At 34.0% G+C, this 22,067-nt stretch overlaps 1 protein-coding gene across 3 annotated transcripts in view; it reads right to left on the bottom strand.

Moving 5' to 3' along the window:
• The window catches only part of LOC132563044 (pre-mRNA-processing factor 40 homolog B-like), a 37,091-nt gene that overhangs the window by 4,337 nt on the left and 10,687 nt on the right, over window positions 1-22,067 (bottom strand). For 2 of the 3 annotated variants that reach the window (XM_060227807.1, XM_060227805.1), the window contains exons 7-21: window positions 16,417-16,537; window positions 15,762-15,783; window positions 14,956-15,268; window positions 14,583-14,720; window positions 14,042-14,133; window positions 13,490-13,598; window positions 13,163-13,313; window positions 12,300-12,433; window positions 11,846-12,169; window positions 9,767-9,823; window positions 9,111-9,191; window positions 8,748-8,924; window positions 8,363-8,474; window positions 6,848-6,921; window positions 3,191-3,268 (exon numbers count right to left, since the gene is read on the bottom strand). In XM_060227807.1, coding sequence (XP_060083790.1) covers window positions 3,191-3,268; window positions 6,848-6,921; window positions 8,363-8,474; window positions 8,748-8,924; window positions 9,111-9,191; window positions 9,767-9,823; window positions 11,846-12,169; window positions 12,300-12,433; window positions 13,163-13,313; window positions 13,490-13,598; window positions 14,042-14,133; window positions 14,583-14,720; window positions 14,956-15,268; window positions 15,762-15,783; window positions 16,417-16,537 — 1,983 coding nt within the window. The remainder of the gene's footprint in view (window positions 1-3,190; window positions 3,269-6,847; window positions 6,922-8,362; window positions 8,475-8,747; window positions 8,925-9,110; window positions 9,192-9,766; window positions 9,824-11,845; window positions 12,170-12,299; window positions 12,434-13,162; window positions 13,314-13,489; window positions 13,599-14,041; window positions 14,134-14,582; window positions 14,721-14,955; window positions 15,269-15,761; window positions 15,784-16,416; window positions 16,538-22,067) is intronic. The other variant, XM_060227806.1, reaches the window with a different exon arrangement.

Here is a 22,067-nt window from a genome sequence, read left to right as displayed (position 1 = left end):
TATAATATCAAAATTACCCCCTAATATAATATCAAAATTACCCCCTAATATAATATCAAAATTACCCCCTCGTATAATATAAAAATTACCCCCTCGTATAATATCAAAATTACCCACTCGTATAATATCAAAATTAGCCCCTCGTATAATATCAAAATTAGCCCCTTGTATAATATAAAAATTACCCACTCGTATAATATCAAAATTACCCACTCGTATAATATCAAAATTACCCTCTAATATAATATAAAAATTACCCACTCGTATAATATCAAAATTACCCCCTCGTATTATATCAAAATTACCCACTCGTATAATATCAAAATTACCCTCTCGTATAAAATTACCCCCTCGTATAATATCAAAATTAGCCCCTCGTATAATATCAAAATTACTCCCTTGTATAATATCAAAATTACCCCCTCGTATAATATCAAAATTAGCCCCTCGTATAATATCAAAATTAGCCCCTCGTATAATATCAAAATTACCCCCTTGTATAATATCAAAATTAGCCCCTCGTATAATATCAAAATTACCCCCTCGTATAATATCAAAATTACCCACTCGTATAATATAAAAATTACCCCCTCGTATAATATCAAAATTACCCCCTCGTATAATATCAAAATTAGCCCCTCGTATAATATCAAAATTACCCCCTTGTATAATATCAAAATTAGCCCCTCGTATAATATCAAAATTACCCCCTCGTATAATATCAAAATTACCCCCTCGTATAATATAAAAATTACCCATTCGTATAATATCAAAATTACCCCCTCCTATAATATCAAAATTACCCCCTCCTTTCAAGAAACAAAGAATTATACTATGGATTTTCATACAAATTCTGAGAACTTAAATTTGTTATTTTTTTGTTATAGAGGTGTGTGTTTGGATTTTTAAATAAATACAACTTGCTCTGTCATGCATTTGCTTTACTTTTCTTAAGTGAGATAATTTTCGTTAAGGAAGAAATTTCCAAAAACTATTCAGAAACAATTGAACAAATGAACAAAGTGGCAATTTTCTACCATTATGAAATAATCTTAATCCTTAGATGTATAGAGTAACAGTATCAGTCAGATTTTGTTTAATACTTCAATAACTGGCCATAACTGGTCCAACCTTTACAGCTAACTTCTGGTCTTCACACTAAAATAACCCACTGTATTTTAGAACCATCTGACCATCCCACTTTTTAGCTATCACAAATTCTCACAGCAATCGCCTGTATAAAAGCTGAAAAAACATGACCTACACCACAAACAACAAAAGCAGGTCCTTAATTAAACTTTGAACTGTGTCACCAATGTGCTTGTAATTACATGCTTTTAAACTGGCAGCATCTCAATATTTCTATTTATTTACTATAAATTATTTATTCTGACAAAACTTAAATAAGTTCCAGAGTGGTTAATTCAATGGGCCTGTATGAGTTCAATATTTTCATGTTTTTTTCTAAATATTGCATAAAGTGTTTTCTTTTAAAATCACAAACCTTTTCTTCACCACATGATCAAGAAATTTTGCAAATATTTCTTTCCAAGGTCAATTTTGTCTTGAACTTCTTTTTTCTGGACTCTATTCATGGACTTGATTGAAACATCATAACACTGTCTGGGAATATATTCTATACTGTGTTGAATTTGCACAGTGTTATTTACTTATCTCATCAAGATAAGAACTTAATTTTCATACACTGCAGATTTTTTTTTAGATAATGTGATGAAGGTTAGTATTTGCCTACACTCTAAATTGCCAGTTTTAAACAACAAGTAATATAGTATAGCTTTAAAATACACAACTGATTGATCACATTTACCATAACGGACATTTGTACTTTGACACAGATGAAAGTAAAATTCTAAGATGTTATACCCTTAAGATTAATGTTTTTGATACATTTTTTTATGAACTACTTTTCACATTCCCCAAACTTTTTTATTTTGACATAGTAACCAGTTCTCAGACTTCTAACAGTTGTAATATATTTTATATTTACCAAAGTAAAGCCGTCACCGGCATTTCTATCAAGCTATGGCATTTTTTATAAAGCACACTGAGTGCTATCAACATTGTAAAACTACCAATTTCCATTGTATTGTTGAAAGTTATGGAAATAAAACTGCTGCAAAAATAGCTTATCAACTGGGATTTTATAATTGCAAATGGAATAAATCATATATAAAACATTTCAATTTTATGTGATTTTTTTCCACCTAGAATCAGTAGTATAATCAAATCATGGCATTAAAAGTTTACAAGATTGCCAACTGATTTTTTTGGTGCAATAAAAAGCTAACATAATAGTAGCAATGCTGTGCGTGCAATATGAAATAAGGCAATATCAGACATGTTGGTCACAGATAACATTTTAGCTACTTAAGGCACAAGCAAAGGTGTTAATAGACATAACTCACTGCACGCTCACATGCACCAGTTGTGTTGGTTTTCTACAGAGAAATATGTACCAGTGTATTACCAGAGGAGCATGCTATCAAATCATTTAACCTAGCTAAATCTGATAAAGAAGTAATGATTTTTTTTTTGATAACTGACATTGAAAATTGAGAGTTTATGAGCATTTTCTATTTCATAACTCATCAAATGAAGTTATGATAAATGATGATATAAGGATTATAAGAATGGGAGGGATGTCTGTAATATAGGACTCCAGATGGAGATTTTGGTGCTTCATTAGATCATTAACTATATTTAGCAGGCATTGTGGAGGGAGGGGGAAAAGTGGGGGATTAGGAATGGGGTGGGGTGAGGAGGGATGTGTGAGTGGGGGAGGGGGTGGGGGGTCCATTACTGTACAGCAACATAATTCATATGTATCTAAACAAATATAGAATGATTAAAATGAATGTGACTGGTCTCATTATTATAACTTGACTATTGAGCAAAAATGTGAGTATGCAGTGATACAAGCATTTCAGTTGAGTAACATTTTCATTAATATATGCTAAATAAACTAGACTATTACTATGTACCTCTCCTTGTACAGAACATAATTGTAGGCTGCTAGTGATGCACCACACAACAAACCACAGAATGATAAAGTTAGAAATGTTAAGTAATTTGTCTTTGGCTACACGTAACCTTCTGTCACAACAGTAGGACCTTTTATCTTAGTCAATTGTCTTCATTCCTCTTTCTATCCTGTGTGTCCCTAACTTACCCTAGACTTATCTTTCCGCCGTTTCTTTGATTTAGAGGATTTGTAATCTTCCCGATCTGCTTCACTGCCACTCGAGTCCTAAAATACAAGATGTACTCATGACACAAATATTGGGATGACAAAATTATCTCCCTTTACTTCTTGTGATAACTTCCCCCACGCACCATTATGGCCCTCCATCAACCCTAGCTTTCTACTTTCTTCATGTTTTAAATTTCAAATGTTATGTAAAGTTATTTATGTAATGTGATGAGAGAGCCTTCATAAATTTGGAATTTAACAGAAGAAAACATGGAATACAAATTTCATTGCAATAACAGAATCAATTATTGAAAGCAGGTGACCAACTTCATCATGGGATAATGATTAATCAGTAAAGTCAGCCAATAAATGACATTCCACTGCCTTGCTATGGTATCTATTGTAAATATAAATTATACAGCTCTGATGTCAAACATCATATTTTCAAAGTATAATGGATTTCCTAGTAGATGGGACAGCTAATGGACCACCAATGTTCTCATGCCTACGATTCTATATCTTAATATGATTAATGTCACTATCCTTTAAATGATACTATTAAGAGTTTTTTTTTTATATAAAAGTGGCATCTCATTCAATAACTGTAGAGAAAAACATAGGTGCATAACTGATGATAGTGACTATTCTATCAGTACTGTGATATGATAGTGAATATTCTATCAGTACTGTGATATGATAGTGACTATTCTATCAGTACTGTGATATGATGACTATTCTATCTGTACTGTGATATGATAGTGACTATTCTATCTACTGTTATATGATAGTGACTATTCTATCTGTATTGTAATATGATAGTGACTATTCTATCTGTACTGTAATATGATAGTGACTATTCTATCTGTACTGTGATATGATGACTATACTATCAGTACTGTGATATGATAGTGACTCTTCTATCTGTACTGTGATATGATAGTGACTATACTATCAGACTGTGATATGATAGTGACTATTCTATCAGTACTGTGATATGATAGTGACTATTCTATCTGTACTGTGATATGATAGTGACTATTCTATCAGTACTGTGATATGATGACTATTCTATCTGTACTGTGATATGATAGTGACTATTCTATCTGTACTGTAATATGATAGTGACTATTCTATCTGTACTGTGATATGATGACTATACTATCAGTACTGTGATATGATAGTGACTATTCTATCTGTACTGTGATATGATAGTGACTATACTATCAGTACTGTGATATGATAGTGACTATTCTATCAGTACTGTGATATGATAGTGACTATTCTATCTGTACTGTGATATGATAGTGACTATTCTATCTGTACTGTGATATGATAGTGACTATTCTATCTGTGATATGTTAGTGACTATTCTATTTGTGATATGATAGTGACTGTTCTATCCGTGATATGATAGTGACTGTTCTATCCGTGATATGATAGTGACTATTCTATCTGTGATATGATAGTGACTATTCTATCTGTGATATGATAGTGACTATTCTATCTGTACTGTGATATGATAGTGACTATTCTATCTGTACTGTGATATGATAGTGACTATTCTATCTGTACTGTGATATGATAGTGACTATTCTATCTGTTATGATAGTGACTATACTATCTGTGATATGATAGTGACTGTTCTATCTGTGATATGATAGTGACTATTCTATCTGTACTGTGATATGATAGTGACTATTCTATCTGTACTGTGATATGATTGTGACTATTCTATCTGTGGTATGATAGTGACTATACTATCTGTGATATGATAGTGACTGTTCTATCTGTGATATGATAGTGACTATTCTATCTGTGATATGTTAGTGACTATTCTATTTGTGATATGATAGTGACTGTTCTATCCGTGATATGATAGTGACTGTTCTATCCGTGATATGATAGTGACTATTCTATCTGTGATATGATAGTGACTGTTCTATCTGTGATATGATAGTGACTATTCTATCTGTACTGTGATATGATAGTGACTATTCTATCTGTACTGTGATATGATAGTGACTATTCTATCTGTACTGTGATATGATAGTGACTATTCTATCTGTGATATGATAGTGACTATACTATCTGTGATATGATAGTGACTGTTCTATCTGTGATATGATAGTGACTATTCTATCTGTACTGTGATATGATAGTGACTATTCTATCTGTACTGTGATATGATTGTGACTATTCTATCTGTGATATGATAGTGACTATACTATCTGTGATATGATAGTGACTGTTCTATCTGTGATATGATAGTGACTATTCTATCTGTACTGTGATATGATAGTGACTATTCTATCTGTACTGTGATATGATAGTGACTATTCTATCTGTACTGTGATATGATAGTGACTATTCTATCTGTACTGTGATATGATAGTGACTCTTCTATCTGTGATATGATAGTGACTATACTATCTGTGATATGATAGTGACTGTTCTATCTGTGATATGATATTGACACACAAGTGCTAACTTCGAAAGTTTTTTCTTTAAATTTTTAAGTGTATCCAAATTCTGTATTTCCACTAAAGGTATGTTATTTGTTTTTTAATCTGTACAATTGCAGAAAATTATTGCGATGTGCTTATATCCTCACACATCAATAAAAAAATCTCATTTGAAAAACAGCTACATCTTTAAGAGGGATTAAACATACATTACATATCCTGTTAAGTTACATTTCTTTTTACAATTTTGTATTGTAATTTTCATATAAAGAACAATTTTCAACACATTTACTTTCATAATGACCTTTGAAATCATCTGCACAAGTGTATAAATCTATATAACTTGTAGGACTTATTTACAAATAATGCTGTTTGACATCACCATTTTAAAGAACAGACATAAAATCATAAAAAAGTGTTCAAATGTGTTTCCAATAATAATTTGAGAAAATTGTTGAGAGAAAAAGCCATGCCATGAAAAACCTCAACATCACAGATATATGTAACTTACTACAGTGATGCACACACCAAGCTACATTGTTCCAGCATTTCAAAAAGATACTAAACCAGCATTCTTACCACACTTCATGTTATTACAATACTGAAGACACAAGCAACCCTATTGTAATCCTGGATTTTAACCTTATCATAACTCATCATAACTTCAAGTCAGATGTGATTTTAGCTCAAAATAAACTCCTGCTAGGTTTCTTTAAACAAACACAATCTTACAAAGTGTATCAGTACACAAATGAAGATCCTACATGTAATGATGCAAAATATATTTTGGTTGATCTCAAATTCTCGTTTTTTGAAATTTCTCATACATTAGAAAAAGAAAACATGACATTTTACAAACATCGCAATACAGGTAAGTGATTGCCGTGGAGATTTACCAAGTATCAAAGACTTTTTGAAGTAAAGGGTGAGTACAGCCCATTAATGTATTGTGTTTATGTAGACATGATGCAGCCATGTTGGACATGAGTGAGGATAATTTTTTGAAAGGGTACTGTATTCATATACCAGTAAGTTTATCGATGTTCAAGTTTTCTGTTATTCTATACAAAATATGCATAAATAAATGTAAACAAGAGGAAACACACAACATGAAGTGGAGAAGCAGGCAGTATACACATGTCAATACATGTCAACCAAACACATCAATACTCACTGATCGAGACATGTGTTTCTTTTTCTTTGATTTCTTTTTGTGCCTTCTCTTTTCACGTTCATCACGATCATGATCTAAAATAAAAAATGTTTGATATCCAATTAGACAAATATATTTTACCCACCAATGCTTTATATCTATTTCCAAGAGAAATAACTTATTTTGAAATCAATCCCTACTTCTCCTCAGTATGTTTAAGAAAAAAATAGTGGTTTAGATGCCAAGAGAGCCTATCCATACCATATACATGATATCTCAGGGCTAATGTTCAGAGCAAATTGTTAAGTCAATATGAAGGATGTAACCAAAGTGTTGATTGAAGGCTTGTTATAGCAGTTATTTAGAATTTTTTCTCTGTGTGTGTGTGTGTGTGTGTGTGTGTGTACGTGCGTGCGTGCGTGTGTGTGAAGTTTCGTGGAATTGAATTACCTTAAAGTGTTTCTGAGAGAAGCTCTTGAATCATTCATTTTGACAATTTTGTTTATATAGTAACTGAAAGTATATTCAAAATGGATACTCCTCCATAGCACAGAAGCAACACTCTAAAATCAGTAATTATAACAAATTTGTGTTAACCATAAAAATATCAAAACTTGAAAACTTCTCCACAGCAAAGGGCTCTTAATCATCACTTGATTGATGTGTGTAGGAAGTTTTCTTGGACTTTCTTGAACAGTTTTGGAAATATGCTCTGGAAACACCCTCGAACAGACAGAATCCATTTGTATAAGTATATCCCATGCATAACTTTGTTGGGGATAAATATAAAAATCTACCACTGAAATAAACTCAAATAAAAAAAATCTTTATTTCCAAATAAATACTTCTAGTATGACTTCAAAATATGTACTGGACAAAAATCAGAACATCCCTGAATACTGATGTTTCCTTGTAATTAAACTTGTTTGCTCCACAAGTTTCCAATAATATAAAGTGACTATTACCTTAGAACTCGGACTCATTCAAAGTATTCTTATCCGCATATAAAACTAGGCAGGACCAGCATGGGTAAGACTGGGAATGTATTAACACACACTAGATATGTATCATCTATTTGTGGTGCTTATCCATTTGGGAACAGTTAGAACAACAAACAGGTATCATTTTTAAAACAAAATTATATGTGATATATGAAATAGTCTAAAATGAGGAAGCAAATTTGTTTGCTGGGTCCATAAATCCTTCAAGAACAAGGGACATTTTGAGGCAGGATTGCCTTGCAGTAGCTGGCGATTCCTAACTGAACAACATACAGGAGACTCATTGTATGCACAGCAACTAAGGAAAAATTAAAGGACACAACTACATCAGAACTGTACTGATTCAGCTATTGCAACCCCCTTAGCAATGAAAGTTTCCAATGAGTATGACTTATACCAAAATAACATATGATAAAGAAATAAACACATACAGCACAGAAGTAATAAATGAAACATTAAAAAAATTATAACCAAATCAAAGTAAAAGGAAAAAGGTACACAATATTTTGATGAAATGCAATTACAGTTGACTTACCTGAATCTGATATATAGCTAGGCGACCTTGACCTGGATTCTGATCGTGACTTTTTCTTCTTCTTTGATTTGTGTCGTGAGGTCTGCTGTTCTTCATCTGATTCACTGATTGGCTGAAATGGCGGACAACATAATAGAATTTTGTTGTTGTTGATATTTTGAGCGTCAATATGGCAATGTATCATATACAAAATAAGCACAAATAATCTGACCTTGGAGATTCTCTATAGCTGATCTCATAAACTAAGAAACATGAAATACTACCTCATACGACTTATACTTGAACAAAATTCATGAATTTCAATCAAAATTAAGTTGCTTTTTGGACATACAGGTGGAATGTTATCTTATTCCTCATATATTTGTCATAAAACTGCTATACTTACAGATTTGGATCTTGAACGCGACCGTTTGTTTTTGTGTTTTTTAGATTTTTTCTTTTTTGAGTGTTGATGATAACATGTTTCCTCTAGAACAATGATAAATTCTTTATACAATCGGATCCTTTCTGCCTCCAGAGTAATGGCCTCATATGCTGCTTCCTTCTCGATACGTGACCGTACCTATACACAGGAGGAAAGTCAGCAGGAGTTTAAACATTGAGAAATCTTTAGAATATATTACCTATATATTGCTTGATTAATTTATCACTGTAAGATGAAGGAGAACAGTATCACTTCTGTTCTTCCATCATTTTGCTAGAAGTGAGAGACATCTTCATGATCACTTGAACAAATCTAATATCTCACCTCCTCCCAGCGGTGTTCAACTTCAATTGGTGGGTTCAAATTCTTCAACATGGTCTTGAAATTTCCCTCCAGCTTTCGTAACTGAACAAGAAAATGTTAAGTATGACAGCACAGAAAACACATTCAGCAAATCTGATGTAATAGTAAGCCTGTCTCTTATCTGTTTATATAAATACATTGTCTCATAAATCCCTTGTAAAAACAACAACAGTGCAATTCCTTTCATGATTGAACAACTTGTACCATAACTCCATAGAATTATATAGTACAGCAAATGCTTTGCAATCCAAGTTGTAACTCTCTAAAATAACATAAGTCCCCCAAAAAAACTTGTGGTCAAAATACAAAGTAATGCAGCAGCTGTATAACAACAGTGACAACATTCCTTTTTGTGGGGGTGGGTGGGTATTTTTATTGATATCCTTGTTCTCTTAATCCATAAATTTATCTGTCCATGTTAAATTACATAGAAGTAGATTTATTGAGCTATATTCATCCACAAAATCAATTGCTCACAAAAAAGCAACTTTTGGAAACACCAAAAAAAATTGATTTTATTTATGGTTAAATTGCAAATCCCACTTTACTTGAAAATATCATACTGACTTCGAATTAATCAAAAGGTGATACACAATATATAAATGCAATTTATCTACCTTTCTGGCCTCCTCCTTCAACCTCTCCCTCTCCCTGGCTTCAGCTTTCTCTATCAACTTGAGAAAGTAATACAAGCTGTCTTATTGATTAACAGAACATAAATGAGCTGGTGGCAATATGTCAATATATCAATTACAGATATATTTCCCTCTATCTTAGATCAACAGAAATCAATCAAAGACATCTAGGAGGATAACAGAATAAAGGTAATCCTATATTTAAGGTCAATTCCACAAATTATATACCCTGAGTTAAACAAGGGAATAAATATCTAGATGATTAATTAGTGCATGAGCTGGTCTATCATTTAATGTACTATTAAGGTTTTTTAAAGCAAACAAGTTAAACAGGAAAAAATAACACTTAAAATGAATATCATATGTCACAAAATGTATTAACAGACACCTTTATTTTAAGTGATGAGTGACAAGTATATAACACATCATGCAAATTTATGAGGTAATCTATTATCAAAACAAACTTTATACCAAAAGAATATTGACATTCATTTAATTAAATCACTATGTCTATATACAGTGTTATAAGTTAATTTGATGTTTCCTGTGTCTACCTACACTGTTATAAGTAAATTTTATGTTTCCTGTGTCTACCTACACTATTATCAGTAAATTTGATGTTTCCTGTGTCTACCTACACTATTATCAGTAAATTTGATGTTTCCTGTGTCTACCTACACTGATATAAGGCAATTTGATATTTCCTGAGACTACCTACACTGCTAGAAGTAAATTTGACGTTTCCTGTAAATACCTACACTGTTGTCAGTTAATCTAATGTTTTCTGCGTCTACATACACTATTATCAGTAAATTTGATGTTTCCTGTGTCTGCCTACACTGCTAGAAGTAACTTTGATCTTTCCTGTATCTACCTACACTGGTAGAAGTAAATTTGATATTTCCTGTGTCTACCTACACTGTTATACGTAAATTTGATATTTCCTGTGTCTACCTACACTGCTAGAAGTAAATTTGACGTTTCCTGTATATACCTACACTGTTGTCAGTTAATCTAATGTTTTCTGCGTCTACATACACTATTATCAGTAAATTTGATGTATCCTGTGTCTACCTACACTGCTAGAAGTAAATTTGAAGTTTCCTGTGTCTACCTACACTGTAATACGTAAATTTGATATTTCCTGTGTCTACCTACACTGTTATACGTAAATTTGATATTTCCTGTGTCTACCTACACTGCTAGAAGTAAATTTAATGTTTCCTGTGTCTACCTACACTGCTTTAAGTAAATTTGAAGTTCCCTGTGTCTACCTACACTGCTATAAGTAAATTTGATGTTTCCAGTGTCTACCTACACTATTATTAGTAAATTTGATGTTTCCTGTGTCTACCTAAATGGTTAAGAGTAAATTTGATGTTTCCTGTGTCTACCTACACTATTATTAGTAAATTTGATGTTTCCTGTGTCTACCTACACTATTATTAGTAAATTTGATGTTTCCAGTGTCTACCTCCACTGCTATAAGTAACTTTGATGTTTCCAGTGTCTACCTACACTGCTATAAGTAAATTTGATGTTTCCTGTGTCTACCTAAATGGTTAAGAGTAAATTTGATGTTTCCTGTGTCTACCTACACTGCTTTAAGTAAATTTGAAGTTCCCTCTGTCTACCTACACTGCTATAAGTAAATTTGATATTTCCTGTATCTACCTACATTGCTATAAGTAAATTTGATGTTTCCTGTGTCTACCTACACTATTATCAGTAAATTTGATGATTCCTGTGTCTACCTACACTGCTATAAGTAAATTTGATATTTTCCTGTATCTACCTACACTATTATAAGTAAATTTGATATTTCCTGTACCTACCTACAGCGCTATAAGTTAACTTGATGTTTTCTTACACTGTTATAAGTTAATTTGATGTTTCCTGTGTCTACCTACACTATTATCAGTAAATTTGATGATTCCTGTGTCTACCTACACTGCTATAAGTAAATTTGATATTTCCTGTATCTACCTACACTATTATAAGTAAATTTGATATTTCCTGTATCTACCTACAGCGCTATAAGTTAACTTGATGTTTTCTTACACTGTTATAAGTTAATTTGATGTTTCCTGTGTCCAGTCCAGCAGATCGCTTATCCAAGACAATAGCAGAAGCAAATTCCTCGTATGTTGTTGATACCTCCACCAAAAAGCCTCTGTCTCGCAGAATTTCCTTGACAACCTTCTTCTCATCATGAAACCTAGCTTTGAGATCTTCAACATAGAATTTGAATAGATCTAGTGGTGTTGATCCTGGCTGTCCAAGCATGTTGGTAAATCGAACATCCTGGCTAATAACAGGGTACAGATCCATCCAGAGAGACATAGAGTTAAGCTTTGCTTGTTCATGGAGTTCATCTAATAACACCTGAAATTAAATTCTTAAATAATGTATAATTGTAATTTTGTATTAAACTGAAACATTTTCAAATCATCTTTTGATTCTAAAACTTCCATTTCTTAAAGCAAGAGAAAACAAAAATTAAATCAAATTTTACCAGAAATCCCTCTCTATTTTTCCGTTGTTGACGTTTAACTCGTCGTCTTTCTCTCTCCTTCTCATCATCAAATTCCTGTTCCAACATACGGATGTGGTCCTCAAAACAAACCAAAGCATCTTCTTTGTCCATATCTATATAAAATCAATGGGTATCACTGACCACTGTGGATCACATGAGTATCACATGAGTATCACTGACCACTGTGGATCACATGAGTATCACATGAGTATCACTGATCACATGAGTATCACATGAGTATCACTGACCACTGTGGATCACATGAGTATCACATGAGTATCATTGACCACTGTGGATCACATGAGTATCACTGACCACTGTGGATCACATGAGTATCACATGAGTATCACTGACCACTGTGGATCACATGAGTATCACATGAGTATCACTGACCACTGTGGATCACATGAGTATCACATGAGTATCACTGACCACTGTGGATCACATGAGTATCACATGAGTATCACTGACCACTGTGGATCACATGAGTATCACATGAGAATCACTGACCACTGTGGATCACACGAGCATCACATGAGTATCACTGATCACATGAGTATCACATGAGTTTCACTGACCACTGTGGATCACATGAGTATCACATGAGTATCACTGACCACTGTTAATCACATATATCATAGAGTATCAACATTTACATATCTGTATACGAGATATAATTTCACTCGGGAATCATGGACTTAACACATCCACTTAACATATGTATGGAAAATCTCTCCAAAACTTTTTCCAAGGGGATAATAATTTCCAATTACTTTCACTTCGATAGTAAGCAGCATATTTGAAGTAAAAATCATGATAAGAAAATGTTTTGACTTGCGTACTGTGTAGGTCAGGGTCATCAGTAAAGCGTGGGTTGTCCAGTAACATCTGCTGGGCCTCCGACCAGGTGGTACAGTTTGTCAGACTTGGCATGCTGTCCAGGATCTCTGCAAACACCTTGGTGTTCCGCTTACGTAATGTCTTGGATTCTTCCTGTTGACAAAGTGAATTTTTGTTTTGTGTTTTTAAATGAGATAAATCATGGAGATAAAATTTATTGCTTTTTATTTCATCTCTACACTAGCTTTTTCTTGAAACTAGAGATGGCTAATGGACACAATTATATAAAAGGTGTTTTCAACACAGGATTTCTATTGATCACTGCATACCTTTTCTTTCTTAGCCAACATGTGAGTTACATCATCAAACAGCTCCCGGCGATCACGATCATGTACCACCTTCCAGACCTCTTCACCACCAAACATGTCATCAGCCTTCCTGTGGAGTACATAAACCTCAGGCTTTTTAGAGAACAATTAACCAACAGGATATATTAACCAGTTTTGTTACTATCCTTGAAAAATGATCAGTTCTGAAAGCTTCATTGTTTTGTTAGCTTTGTCTCCCCATGAACAGCCAGGGTTATTTGAGGGAGAGACTCATTGAAGCAGCTAGATGTTACTACCCTAACTAACATATGGGAGGTGTGTTACGTGCCATCGAGAGCAATTAAGGTAAATGTCTTGCCCAGGACAAAGCCATGTCAGCACAGACCAGACTGTCTCTCAGCTTGCTATTAAACACAACCACTGCGAGTAGTATACCTCAAACGAAACACTGAAAATCTTCGCCTGAAATTGAAAAGCCCAACGCTCTACCCATTGAAGTCTTCATCATTCATATCAACCAATATCCTTCTTATCTTTTCTAACATAGCTTACCAATATTTAATGCTTGAATTCATCTTGTCACTATGTAATAAAAATTGTTCCAGGTCCTCTTTGGCTTGTTTAGCTCGTAATCGTTGTTCCTCCTAAAATGATTAAAAAAAAAAGAAAACACTTAACTGTTTAGTATGAATGCACTTCAGATATCTAATGAATGATAGTTAGATTTACTTATAACATTTAAAATTTGTATTTGTACTTGTTTGTTTAAATAGTCTATGAAATTCTTTATTGTCCGACCTTCAGTTCAACCAATCAACACAGTCTTGTATCAAATAATTGACTTCATCATGTACTAAAAACTCTTGAATTTTAACAATATTCAGTTGTATCGATATTGACAAATATTATCCGTGCTGACACCTTAACACTGAAAGTAATTATGTAAACTATCCTACTTATTATTTCTATTTTTAAAATCACAACACTAGACGAGTACAAATTATACTAGAGACAGAAAAATGAAAATTTGTCGGCACTTGATCTATGTAAAAAATCCAACAGATAATCTGAAATGTAACATGATTGAACAGACCTTTTCTTCCTTCACTCGCTGTGTTTTGTATTCATTGAAGGCCTGCTTTCGTTCGTTGAGCTGCTTGAGGGCCCCATAGCGTGGGTCATTGACGATGACCTTCATGGCTTGCTCCCACGAGGCAGTGGAGGACACAGACTGTAAATAAATGAAGTATTTTAAAAGTTAAACTTAAATCCACACATGACCATTTTCATTCAATTTACATTCAAAACCCATGAATAATTAGATAAAACTCTTCATATGCACAGTAAGTGTTTACACATATGGTATGGATTGGTATTACTGTACAGAAAAATGCTATTATTGCAGAGAAAAGAAAATTCTACCCCAAGAAGAAAACATATGTCATCCTGTCTGAACAGCTACCCACCTTTTCTCTTAGCAGAGCCTTGAATGCTTCCATGGCTTCCTTCCTACTCTTAAACACCAAGGGAACCACTTCTTTTTTAGCAGGTTTTTCTTCCTCGCTTTCATCAGCACTATCAACTTTGTCTGATTTCTCTTGTGGCGGTGCTACTACAGCTGTCCCTGAGGGTGGTGGGAGTTCTATAGAAGCTAAAGTTGCCTCCATTGCTGCTTGGATGGCTGACGAAGGTTTGGAGGGCTGGGCTGGTAGAGTTATCCCTGCTGGTGGAGCAGCTGACACAGGTGGTGTTGCTGTTCTTGGGGCGTCAGTCTTCTTTCTACAGGATACAAGAGAATATAGAACATTGCTTTTATTCTATGAAGGAATATATCAGAGAAATTGGGTAGATTGTTTCTCTTTGTAATTAATCAATAACTTAAATATTTATTTTGTCAAAACTTTTGTTGATCTTAGCTATTAAAAAACACCACAAAAATAAAATTGAAAAATCAGACTTGAGATGAAAAGATGTTTTTACAAATGTAATAATATTTATGGATGTAGACCATGAAAAAAATTTCAAAAACATTTACATGTTTAAAAGTATCACAAAATTTAAAAGGAACTTGCAGAATAAGTGTTCAGTTTGACCAAATACTGTTGAATACTGACACTCTCCTAATGAGATTGGTTTCCGAAAAAATGTTTCCACCAAGGGCTGACAGAGAACTTATAATACAAATAAATCAACAAAATGATTTAAAATGTCAAGTTATAAAAGCATAATGAAAATATATAGATGTTGTGTAGAATGGAATGAAGATACTTACTTTGCTTCACCTTTAACAATTTCTGAAAATCAAGGGACATACTTTTAATATAACAATGGCGAGTGATAGCAAATTAACATTAATCTTTGTGAACAGGAATAGAATCTTGTGCATAATCAAGCTTTTCAGGAGAATTTATGCTATTCATGCTAAAGATATGTTAAGTTTCAATGTGGCATTAAGTAACTTTTCTGTCATCAGCAAAAACAAGAAAATTTTTTTCAGCAAAGTACAGTTGAAACCTGTTGTCTCAAAATCACTTGAGTCGAAATTCCATTTCAGTAAATAGGAGAAATTCATTTGTTAATTTACTGCAATTTCAAATTTTAGATTAAACTTTGCTGTTTGCGTGCCCATCTTTACTCAACAGAAATTAACGTCAGGAAACTGCTATCGTCAATCTCATTTAGACACTTTGTTAGAGTCAAAATACGGATAAGTCTAAGTATTTTCCATGGATCCTTGAATTTCGAGATAACCAGTTTCAGCTGTACTTGGTTCTGATTATCACAACCTAATAGAAACTGAGCATTACAATTTATGCAAGTACATTGTATTTTGTAATTTGCCTTATTTTGGAAATAAATATATCTACAATAGTCCAGTTGATACACAGCCATATCTCATTTCCAGGCAACTAAATGTGAACACTGACCTTCTAGTTCCTCTAAATCCTTGGGCTTTGTCCACTTGGATTCTTTAGTGAGGGCATTGTGGTAATACACTTTCCCTGTATCTGACTTATACTCCTTCCACGGACACTGGGACAGTTGTAACTACCAATCAAAAAAGAGAATGTCAATATTCTTAATCAAAATTTCAATTATTAAGAAGGTTTACACTTTTACAATTAGTGAGAAGTGGAAAAGTACAAATGGTTGGTGGAGTCCTACGTCCTGTGGGTGGTTCTGGTTGGTAGACGTATCGGTAGAGGAGTCCAACATCCTGTGGGTGGTACTGGTTGGTAGGAGTATTGGTAGAGGAGTCCAACGTCCTGTGGGTGGTACTGGTTGGTAGGAGTATTGGTGGAGGAGTCCAACGTGATGTGGGTGGTACTGGTTGGTAGGTATATCGATAGAGGAGTCCAATGTCCTGTGGGTGGTACTGGTTGTTAGGAGTATTGGTAGAGGAGTCCAATGTCCTGTGTGTGGTACTGGTTGGTAGACGTATCGGTAGAGGAGTCCAACGGCCTGTGTGTGGTACTGGTTGGTAGGAGTATTGGTAGAGGAGTCCAACGGCCTGTGTATGGTACTGGTTGGTAGGAGTATTGGTAGAGGAGTCCAACGACCTGTGTGTGGTACTGGTTGGTAGGTGTATTGGTAGAAGAGTCCAACAGCCTGTGTGTGGAATCCTCCTGAATGCCAATGTTGGTAATTTTAGGCGTTTCAGTCTTTCCGAATAAGTCAGTTCCTTAAATCCTGATAATTGTTTTGAATGTTCCAGATGAACCCTAACTATTGTTTTGTACAATAATGGGAAGTTATGTTCATTGAGAAATTGAAACATTCTCCTTATTAGTGCAAACATAGAGTTTGGTTTTTTGACCTGTGTACTCATTTGTTCATCAAATGATAAAGAATTGTCTACAATTACTCCTATATCTTTTTCTTGGTAGACTTCCTGTAATTCTTCCTTGTTTAAATAATATTTTATGTCTCCACTTTGCCTGCCAATACGCAAAAGTTTACATTTTTGAGGATGAAATTTTAATAACCATTTTTCACTCCAAGCTGAAAGGCGATCCAGATCATCTTGAAGTACATTCACATCGGTATTTTCTTTTATGCTTCTGAACAATTTAGTAAAAAAAATGTAGAAAAGATATGCTTCAGACTGTATTGTTTCCAGCAAGTCATTAATAAATATGACGAACAGTGTAGGTCCAAGAACAGATCCCTGGGGAACTCCCAAAGACACCTCGCTCCAGTCAGAGTTTTGATCCTTTAACGAGACTCTTTGCTTCCTGTTTAAAATGAAACTCGCCATCCATTTTACAATCTCCTCGCTAATTCCATATGACTCCATTTTACCTAAAAGTCTTTTGTGTGGCACTGTATCAAATGCTTTTTGAAAATCCATATAGATACAATCGATTGAGTGTCCATTATCCATATGATCAGTCCACTCATCCAAAACTTTCAGTAGTTGCAGTGACATAGACCTGCCAGACATGAATCCGAACTGTTTCTTATAGAAAAAATAGTTTTGTTTTATTTAATCAGTGATGTGACTTCTTATTAAAGATTCAAGTACTTTGCACACAATTGAAGTTAAGCTCACAGGTCTGTAATTTCCTGGTTTGCATTTGTCCCCCTTCTTAAAGATTGCTGTTATTTTTGCCCTTTTCCACTCATTTGGAACTGTGCCGGACCTCAAGGAGATCGAGAACAAAATTGCTAATGGCGCCGTGATTGCTTCTGCAGTTTTCTTAAGAAACAGTGGATGTAACATATCCATTCCTGGAGATTTGTCGGCTTTTAACTTTAGAAGTTCTTTAAAAATGGAGTCCCGGTCTACTATCATTGAACACATCGGGTAACGTATTTTTTTAGAAGGAAGAGTAAAGATTTCCATTTCTGCGTCCGGTTCTGTAACAAACACATTTTTAAAAGAAGAGTTTAATATATTTGCCTTAACCTTATCATTTTGTTCTTTATATGATTGTTTATTACCAGGTTCTGTATACAAGTCTCCCATTTCAGCTTTAGTTTTCGACTTCGATCTGATATATCTCCAAATAGCCTTTGGATTTTATTTAGCCTCTGTTGATAATTTGTCTTCGAAGTTTTTACTTAATTTCCTCGTGATTTTCCTTACTTTGTTTCTTATTCTGCAGTATTCTTTCCTAGCATACTCGCCACCGTTTATTGCTTTCTTTCCGAGGGAGTGTTTCTTCCTGGTGATTTCTTTTATTTCACTGTTGATCGGGTAATCATGTTTGGCATGTGTTGGTTTTGGTATTTTCACCAGTACATATCTTTCCTCAACCTCCATAATTTTGTTGTAAAATATTTCCCAACTGTAATTTACATCGTTTGGTTTAAAGTGAGTGTTCCAATCAAATTCTCCTATTTCCTTGTTAATTTTTGAGAAATTGGCCTTATCATATAATCTCTTAGGTCGTGATGGTTTCTTTATTGTGGAGTAACTTAAATTTTATTTGTTGACATGTTTCGGTTGACTAGGTCAATCATCTTCAGAACAATTTCACATTGAGAAAGGGAGAGCTAAAGTGTAAATCATGGTTCAAAATATTAATTGTTAAGATCATGTGATGTACAACAGTTAAACATTTCCAGCTGGATTACATAAAATTATCAGACAAAATAAATATGTATTGACGGGTTTAAAATAGTGTTAGTTATCTTTAAATTTTCACAGAGTCAAAATGCCATACACACTGTAAACTAACACAGTTTTCTCTCTTAGATACAGGGTTCCGGAAAAGGACTCGTCCAGTCGTCATGGACGAGTGAAAATTGTGTCTGACAACCAGATTTATCTTTGTCAGTCGTCCGTCAGACAGGTACTTTTTACCAATGATATTAATGTTACAACTTAAATTTCAATAAAAATGTAAAGAAAATATAAAAACAAAGAAACGTGTTTACGGTACTTCGAAAACAAAATATTCCGGTCTGCTCTCTAACTTTTGATTACACAGGAACTCCCATGAAGTCAAATATAGCATTCGGAATACCTTAGTCATTTTCCCATGGTCATACTGATGTCAGGTGCTCATGTTCTTAACAGCATCTGGTCAGTCGGATGTAAACAAACACTACGACTAGACCTAAGTCGAGCACAATGTCTAATGCAAATCAGCCATCATTGCATAGTTTTTTTTCCACTAAAACTTCAAATTAAGAATAGCAAAATAAAAAGTCACATGTCACATCCTTGCTGATTAAGTTCCCATTTCATAGCTGAATTTGGACGAGTAAAATTCCAATCCGGACGAGTTGTTCATTCCACCAGTCCTGTGCCTAGTGGTTTAAAATATTTTTCCAGACCCCTGTAGATACGGTGCAACAATTTTCCGACACCCTAATGGTGAAACTGGTTTCATCTCTGCCATTTGGGTCAGTCTGTTCCGATTAGGACGGAGAGGAGTTCATTCTAGCTCTTTTCTAAGGGTTTGTTTCTGATAAAGTAAACGGAACCTTGAAATAGTTGGTTGTGTTCCTGATCTGTAAAGGATGCCGTGAATCTCCACAGACACAAAGTGGAAAAGTACAAAAGGGTAGAGGAATCCAAACTTCCCGTGGGTGGTACTGGTTGGTAGGTTTACATTGAGAAAAGGAGAGCTAAATTGTAATTTACGTTTCAACATATCAATTGTTATGATCACATGATGTACAATAGATAAACATTTCCCGCTGGATTACGTTAAAAATTAGACAAAATAAATATATATTGCCTGGTTAGTGAGAAGGTTGACAATTTTACTTAAAAGCGAGGTGGTCTTAATAGTGAGGTGGATCAGATTGACCGCCAAGAACTGTAACTCTGTTTATAATAAAGACTCTATATATATATCATTAAGTAATGTACATGTATATTAATCAGCAATTATAACTAAACTGTATATAAAATGTTGAATTTTATGAAATGCGTGTAGAAAAGATAAAATTGGTGAATAGACAAAAGAATATATATATATTCCCTAGTTTATATCATAATATACATGTATATTTACTATTGTAAACATTGAATAAAAGAAAACAAACAGTCAATTTTATATTCAATAGGAATCTAACCTTAATTTTTCATTTTTTTTTTCACATAAATTTACAAACACATTTACTCGGTATTTGTAACAACATTAATGAAGTCCCTATAAAGTCTTTCAACACTTCATTTTTCACATAAATTCGCAAACATTAACTCTGTCAGTGTATCACTCAGTACAACACATTTGTCATTTTACTGAAAAAAAAAGAGTCCAGTGCACAATGTTGTGAAGGGCTATGAATCTTGACAGTCCCCTCTTCCATAAGTCCAATTTAGCCATATCTCATTTCGTTTACATGGTTTCATCATTGCTTGATAAAGTTCATCTCAGCTTTGTGACAGTAAAAATATGTTGTAAAAAATTTGGAACATACACATGTTTTTTATTGTTCAAACATGAGCATGTGCGACCGAAAAGATTACATAATTCAGGTGTTTAACAGCATACCTACTAATCTATCAATACATAATTAACCAACAATAGATCGCTACTAAAACGTGCCTGGCATGCATTTTCACACAAATTAATCTGATAATGATGTTTACTTCGTGTAATGCCACCAGGTGAGAGGGTTGGAAACCTGTGACAAAAACAATGGTCAAGAACGACACACATGCCCGCGGTTCACTGCCCACCAGGTAAACTTTAATCACTGGTCAGAACTTGGTCGTAATTGTGAGGTCAATTATCGTTAATTGGTGGTCGTTGGGACTGTAAGAAGTTGTCGTAATACGCAATAACAGGGTGGTCGTAATACTGAAGCGACCAATACAAAGATATATAGTGGAAAAAAATGGGACTGAAAAAAAGGTGCCCGTAATAGCAGGGTGGTGGTAATTTTGAGGTGGTGGTTAGGTAAGGTTTCACTGTAGTGAAAAGGTTTACATTTCTACAATTAGTGAGAAAGTTTACACTTCTACAATTAGTGAGAAGGTTTACACTTTTACAATAAGTGAGAAGGTTTACACTTCTACAATGAGTGAGAAGGTTTACACTTTTACAATAAGTGAGAAGGTTTACACTTCTACAGTAAGTGAGAAGGTTTACACTTCTACAATGAGTGAGAAGGTTTACACTTCTACAATAAGTGAGAAGGTTTACACTTCTACAATAAGTGAGAAGGGTTACACTTCTACAATAAGTGAGAAGGGTTACACTTCTACAATAAGTGAGAAGGTTACACTTCTACAATAAGTGAGAAGGTTTACACTTCTACAATAAGTGAGAAGGTTTACACTTCTACAGTAAGTGAGAAGGGTTACACTTCTACAATAAGTGAGAAGGTTTACACTTCTACAATGAGTGAGAAGGTTTACACTTCTACAATAAGTGAGAAGGTTTACACTTCTACAATGAGTGAGAAGGTTTACACTTCTACAATAAGTGAGAAGGTTTACACTTCTACAATGAGTGAGAAGGTTTACACTTCTACAATAAGTGAGAAGGTTTACACTTCTACAATGAGTGAGAAGGTTTACACTTCTACAATAAGTGAGAAGGTTTACACTTCTACAATGAGTGAGAAGGTTTACACTTCTACAATGAGTGAGAAGGTTTACACTTCTACAATA

Source organism: Ylistrum balloti, unplaced genomic scaffold, assembly GCF_031769215.1.
Source record: "Ylistrum balloti isolate Yb309-2 unplaced genomic scaffold, AGI_CSIRO_Ybal_v1 Utg371566, whole genome shotgun sequence".
NCBI lineage: Eukaryota > Metazoa > Mollusca > Bivalvia > Pectinida > Pectinidae > Ylistrum > Ylistrum balloti.
This window is presented reverse-complemented; position numbering and strand designations above follow the sequence as displayed.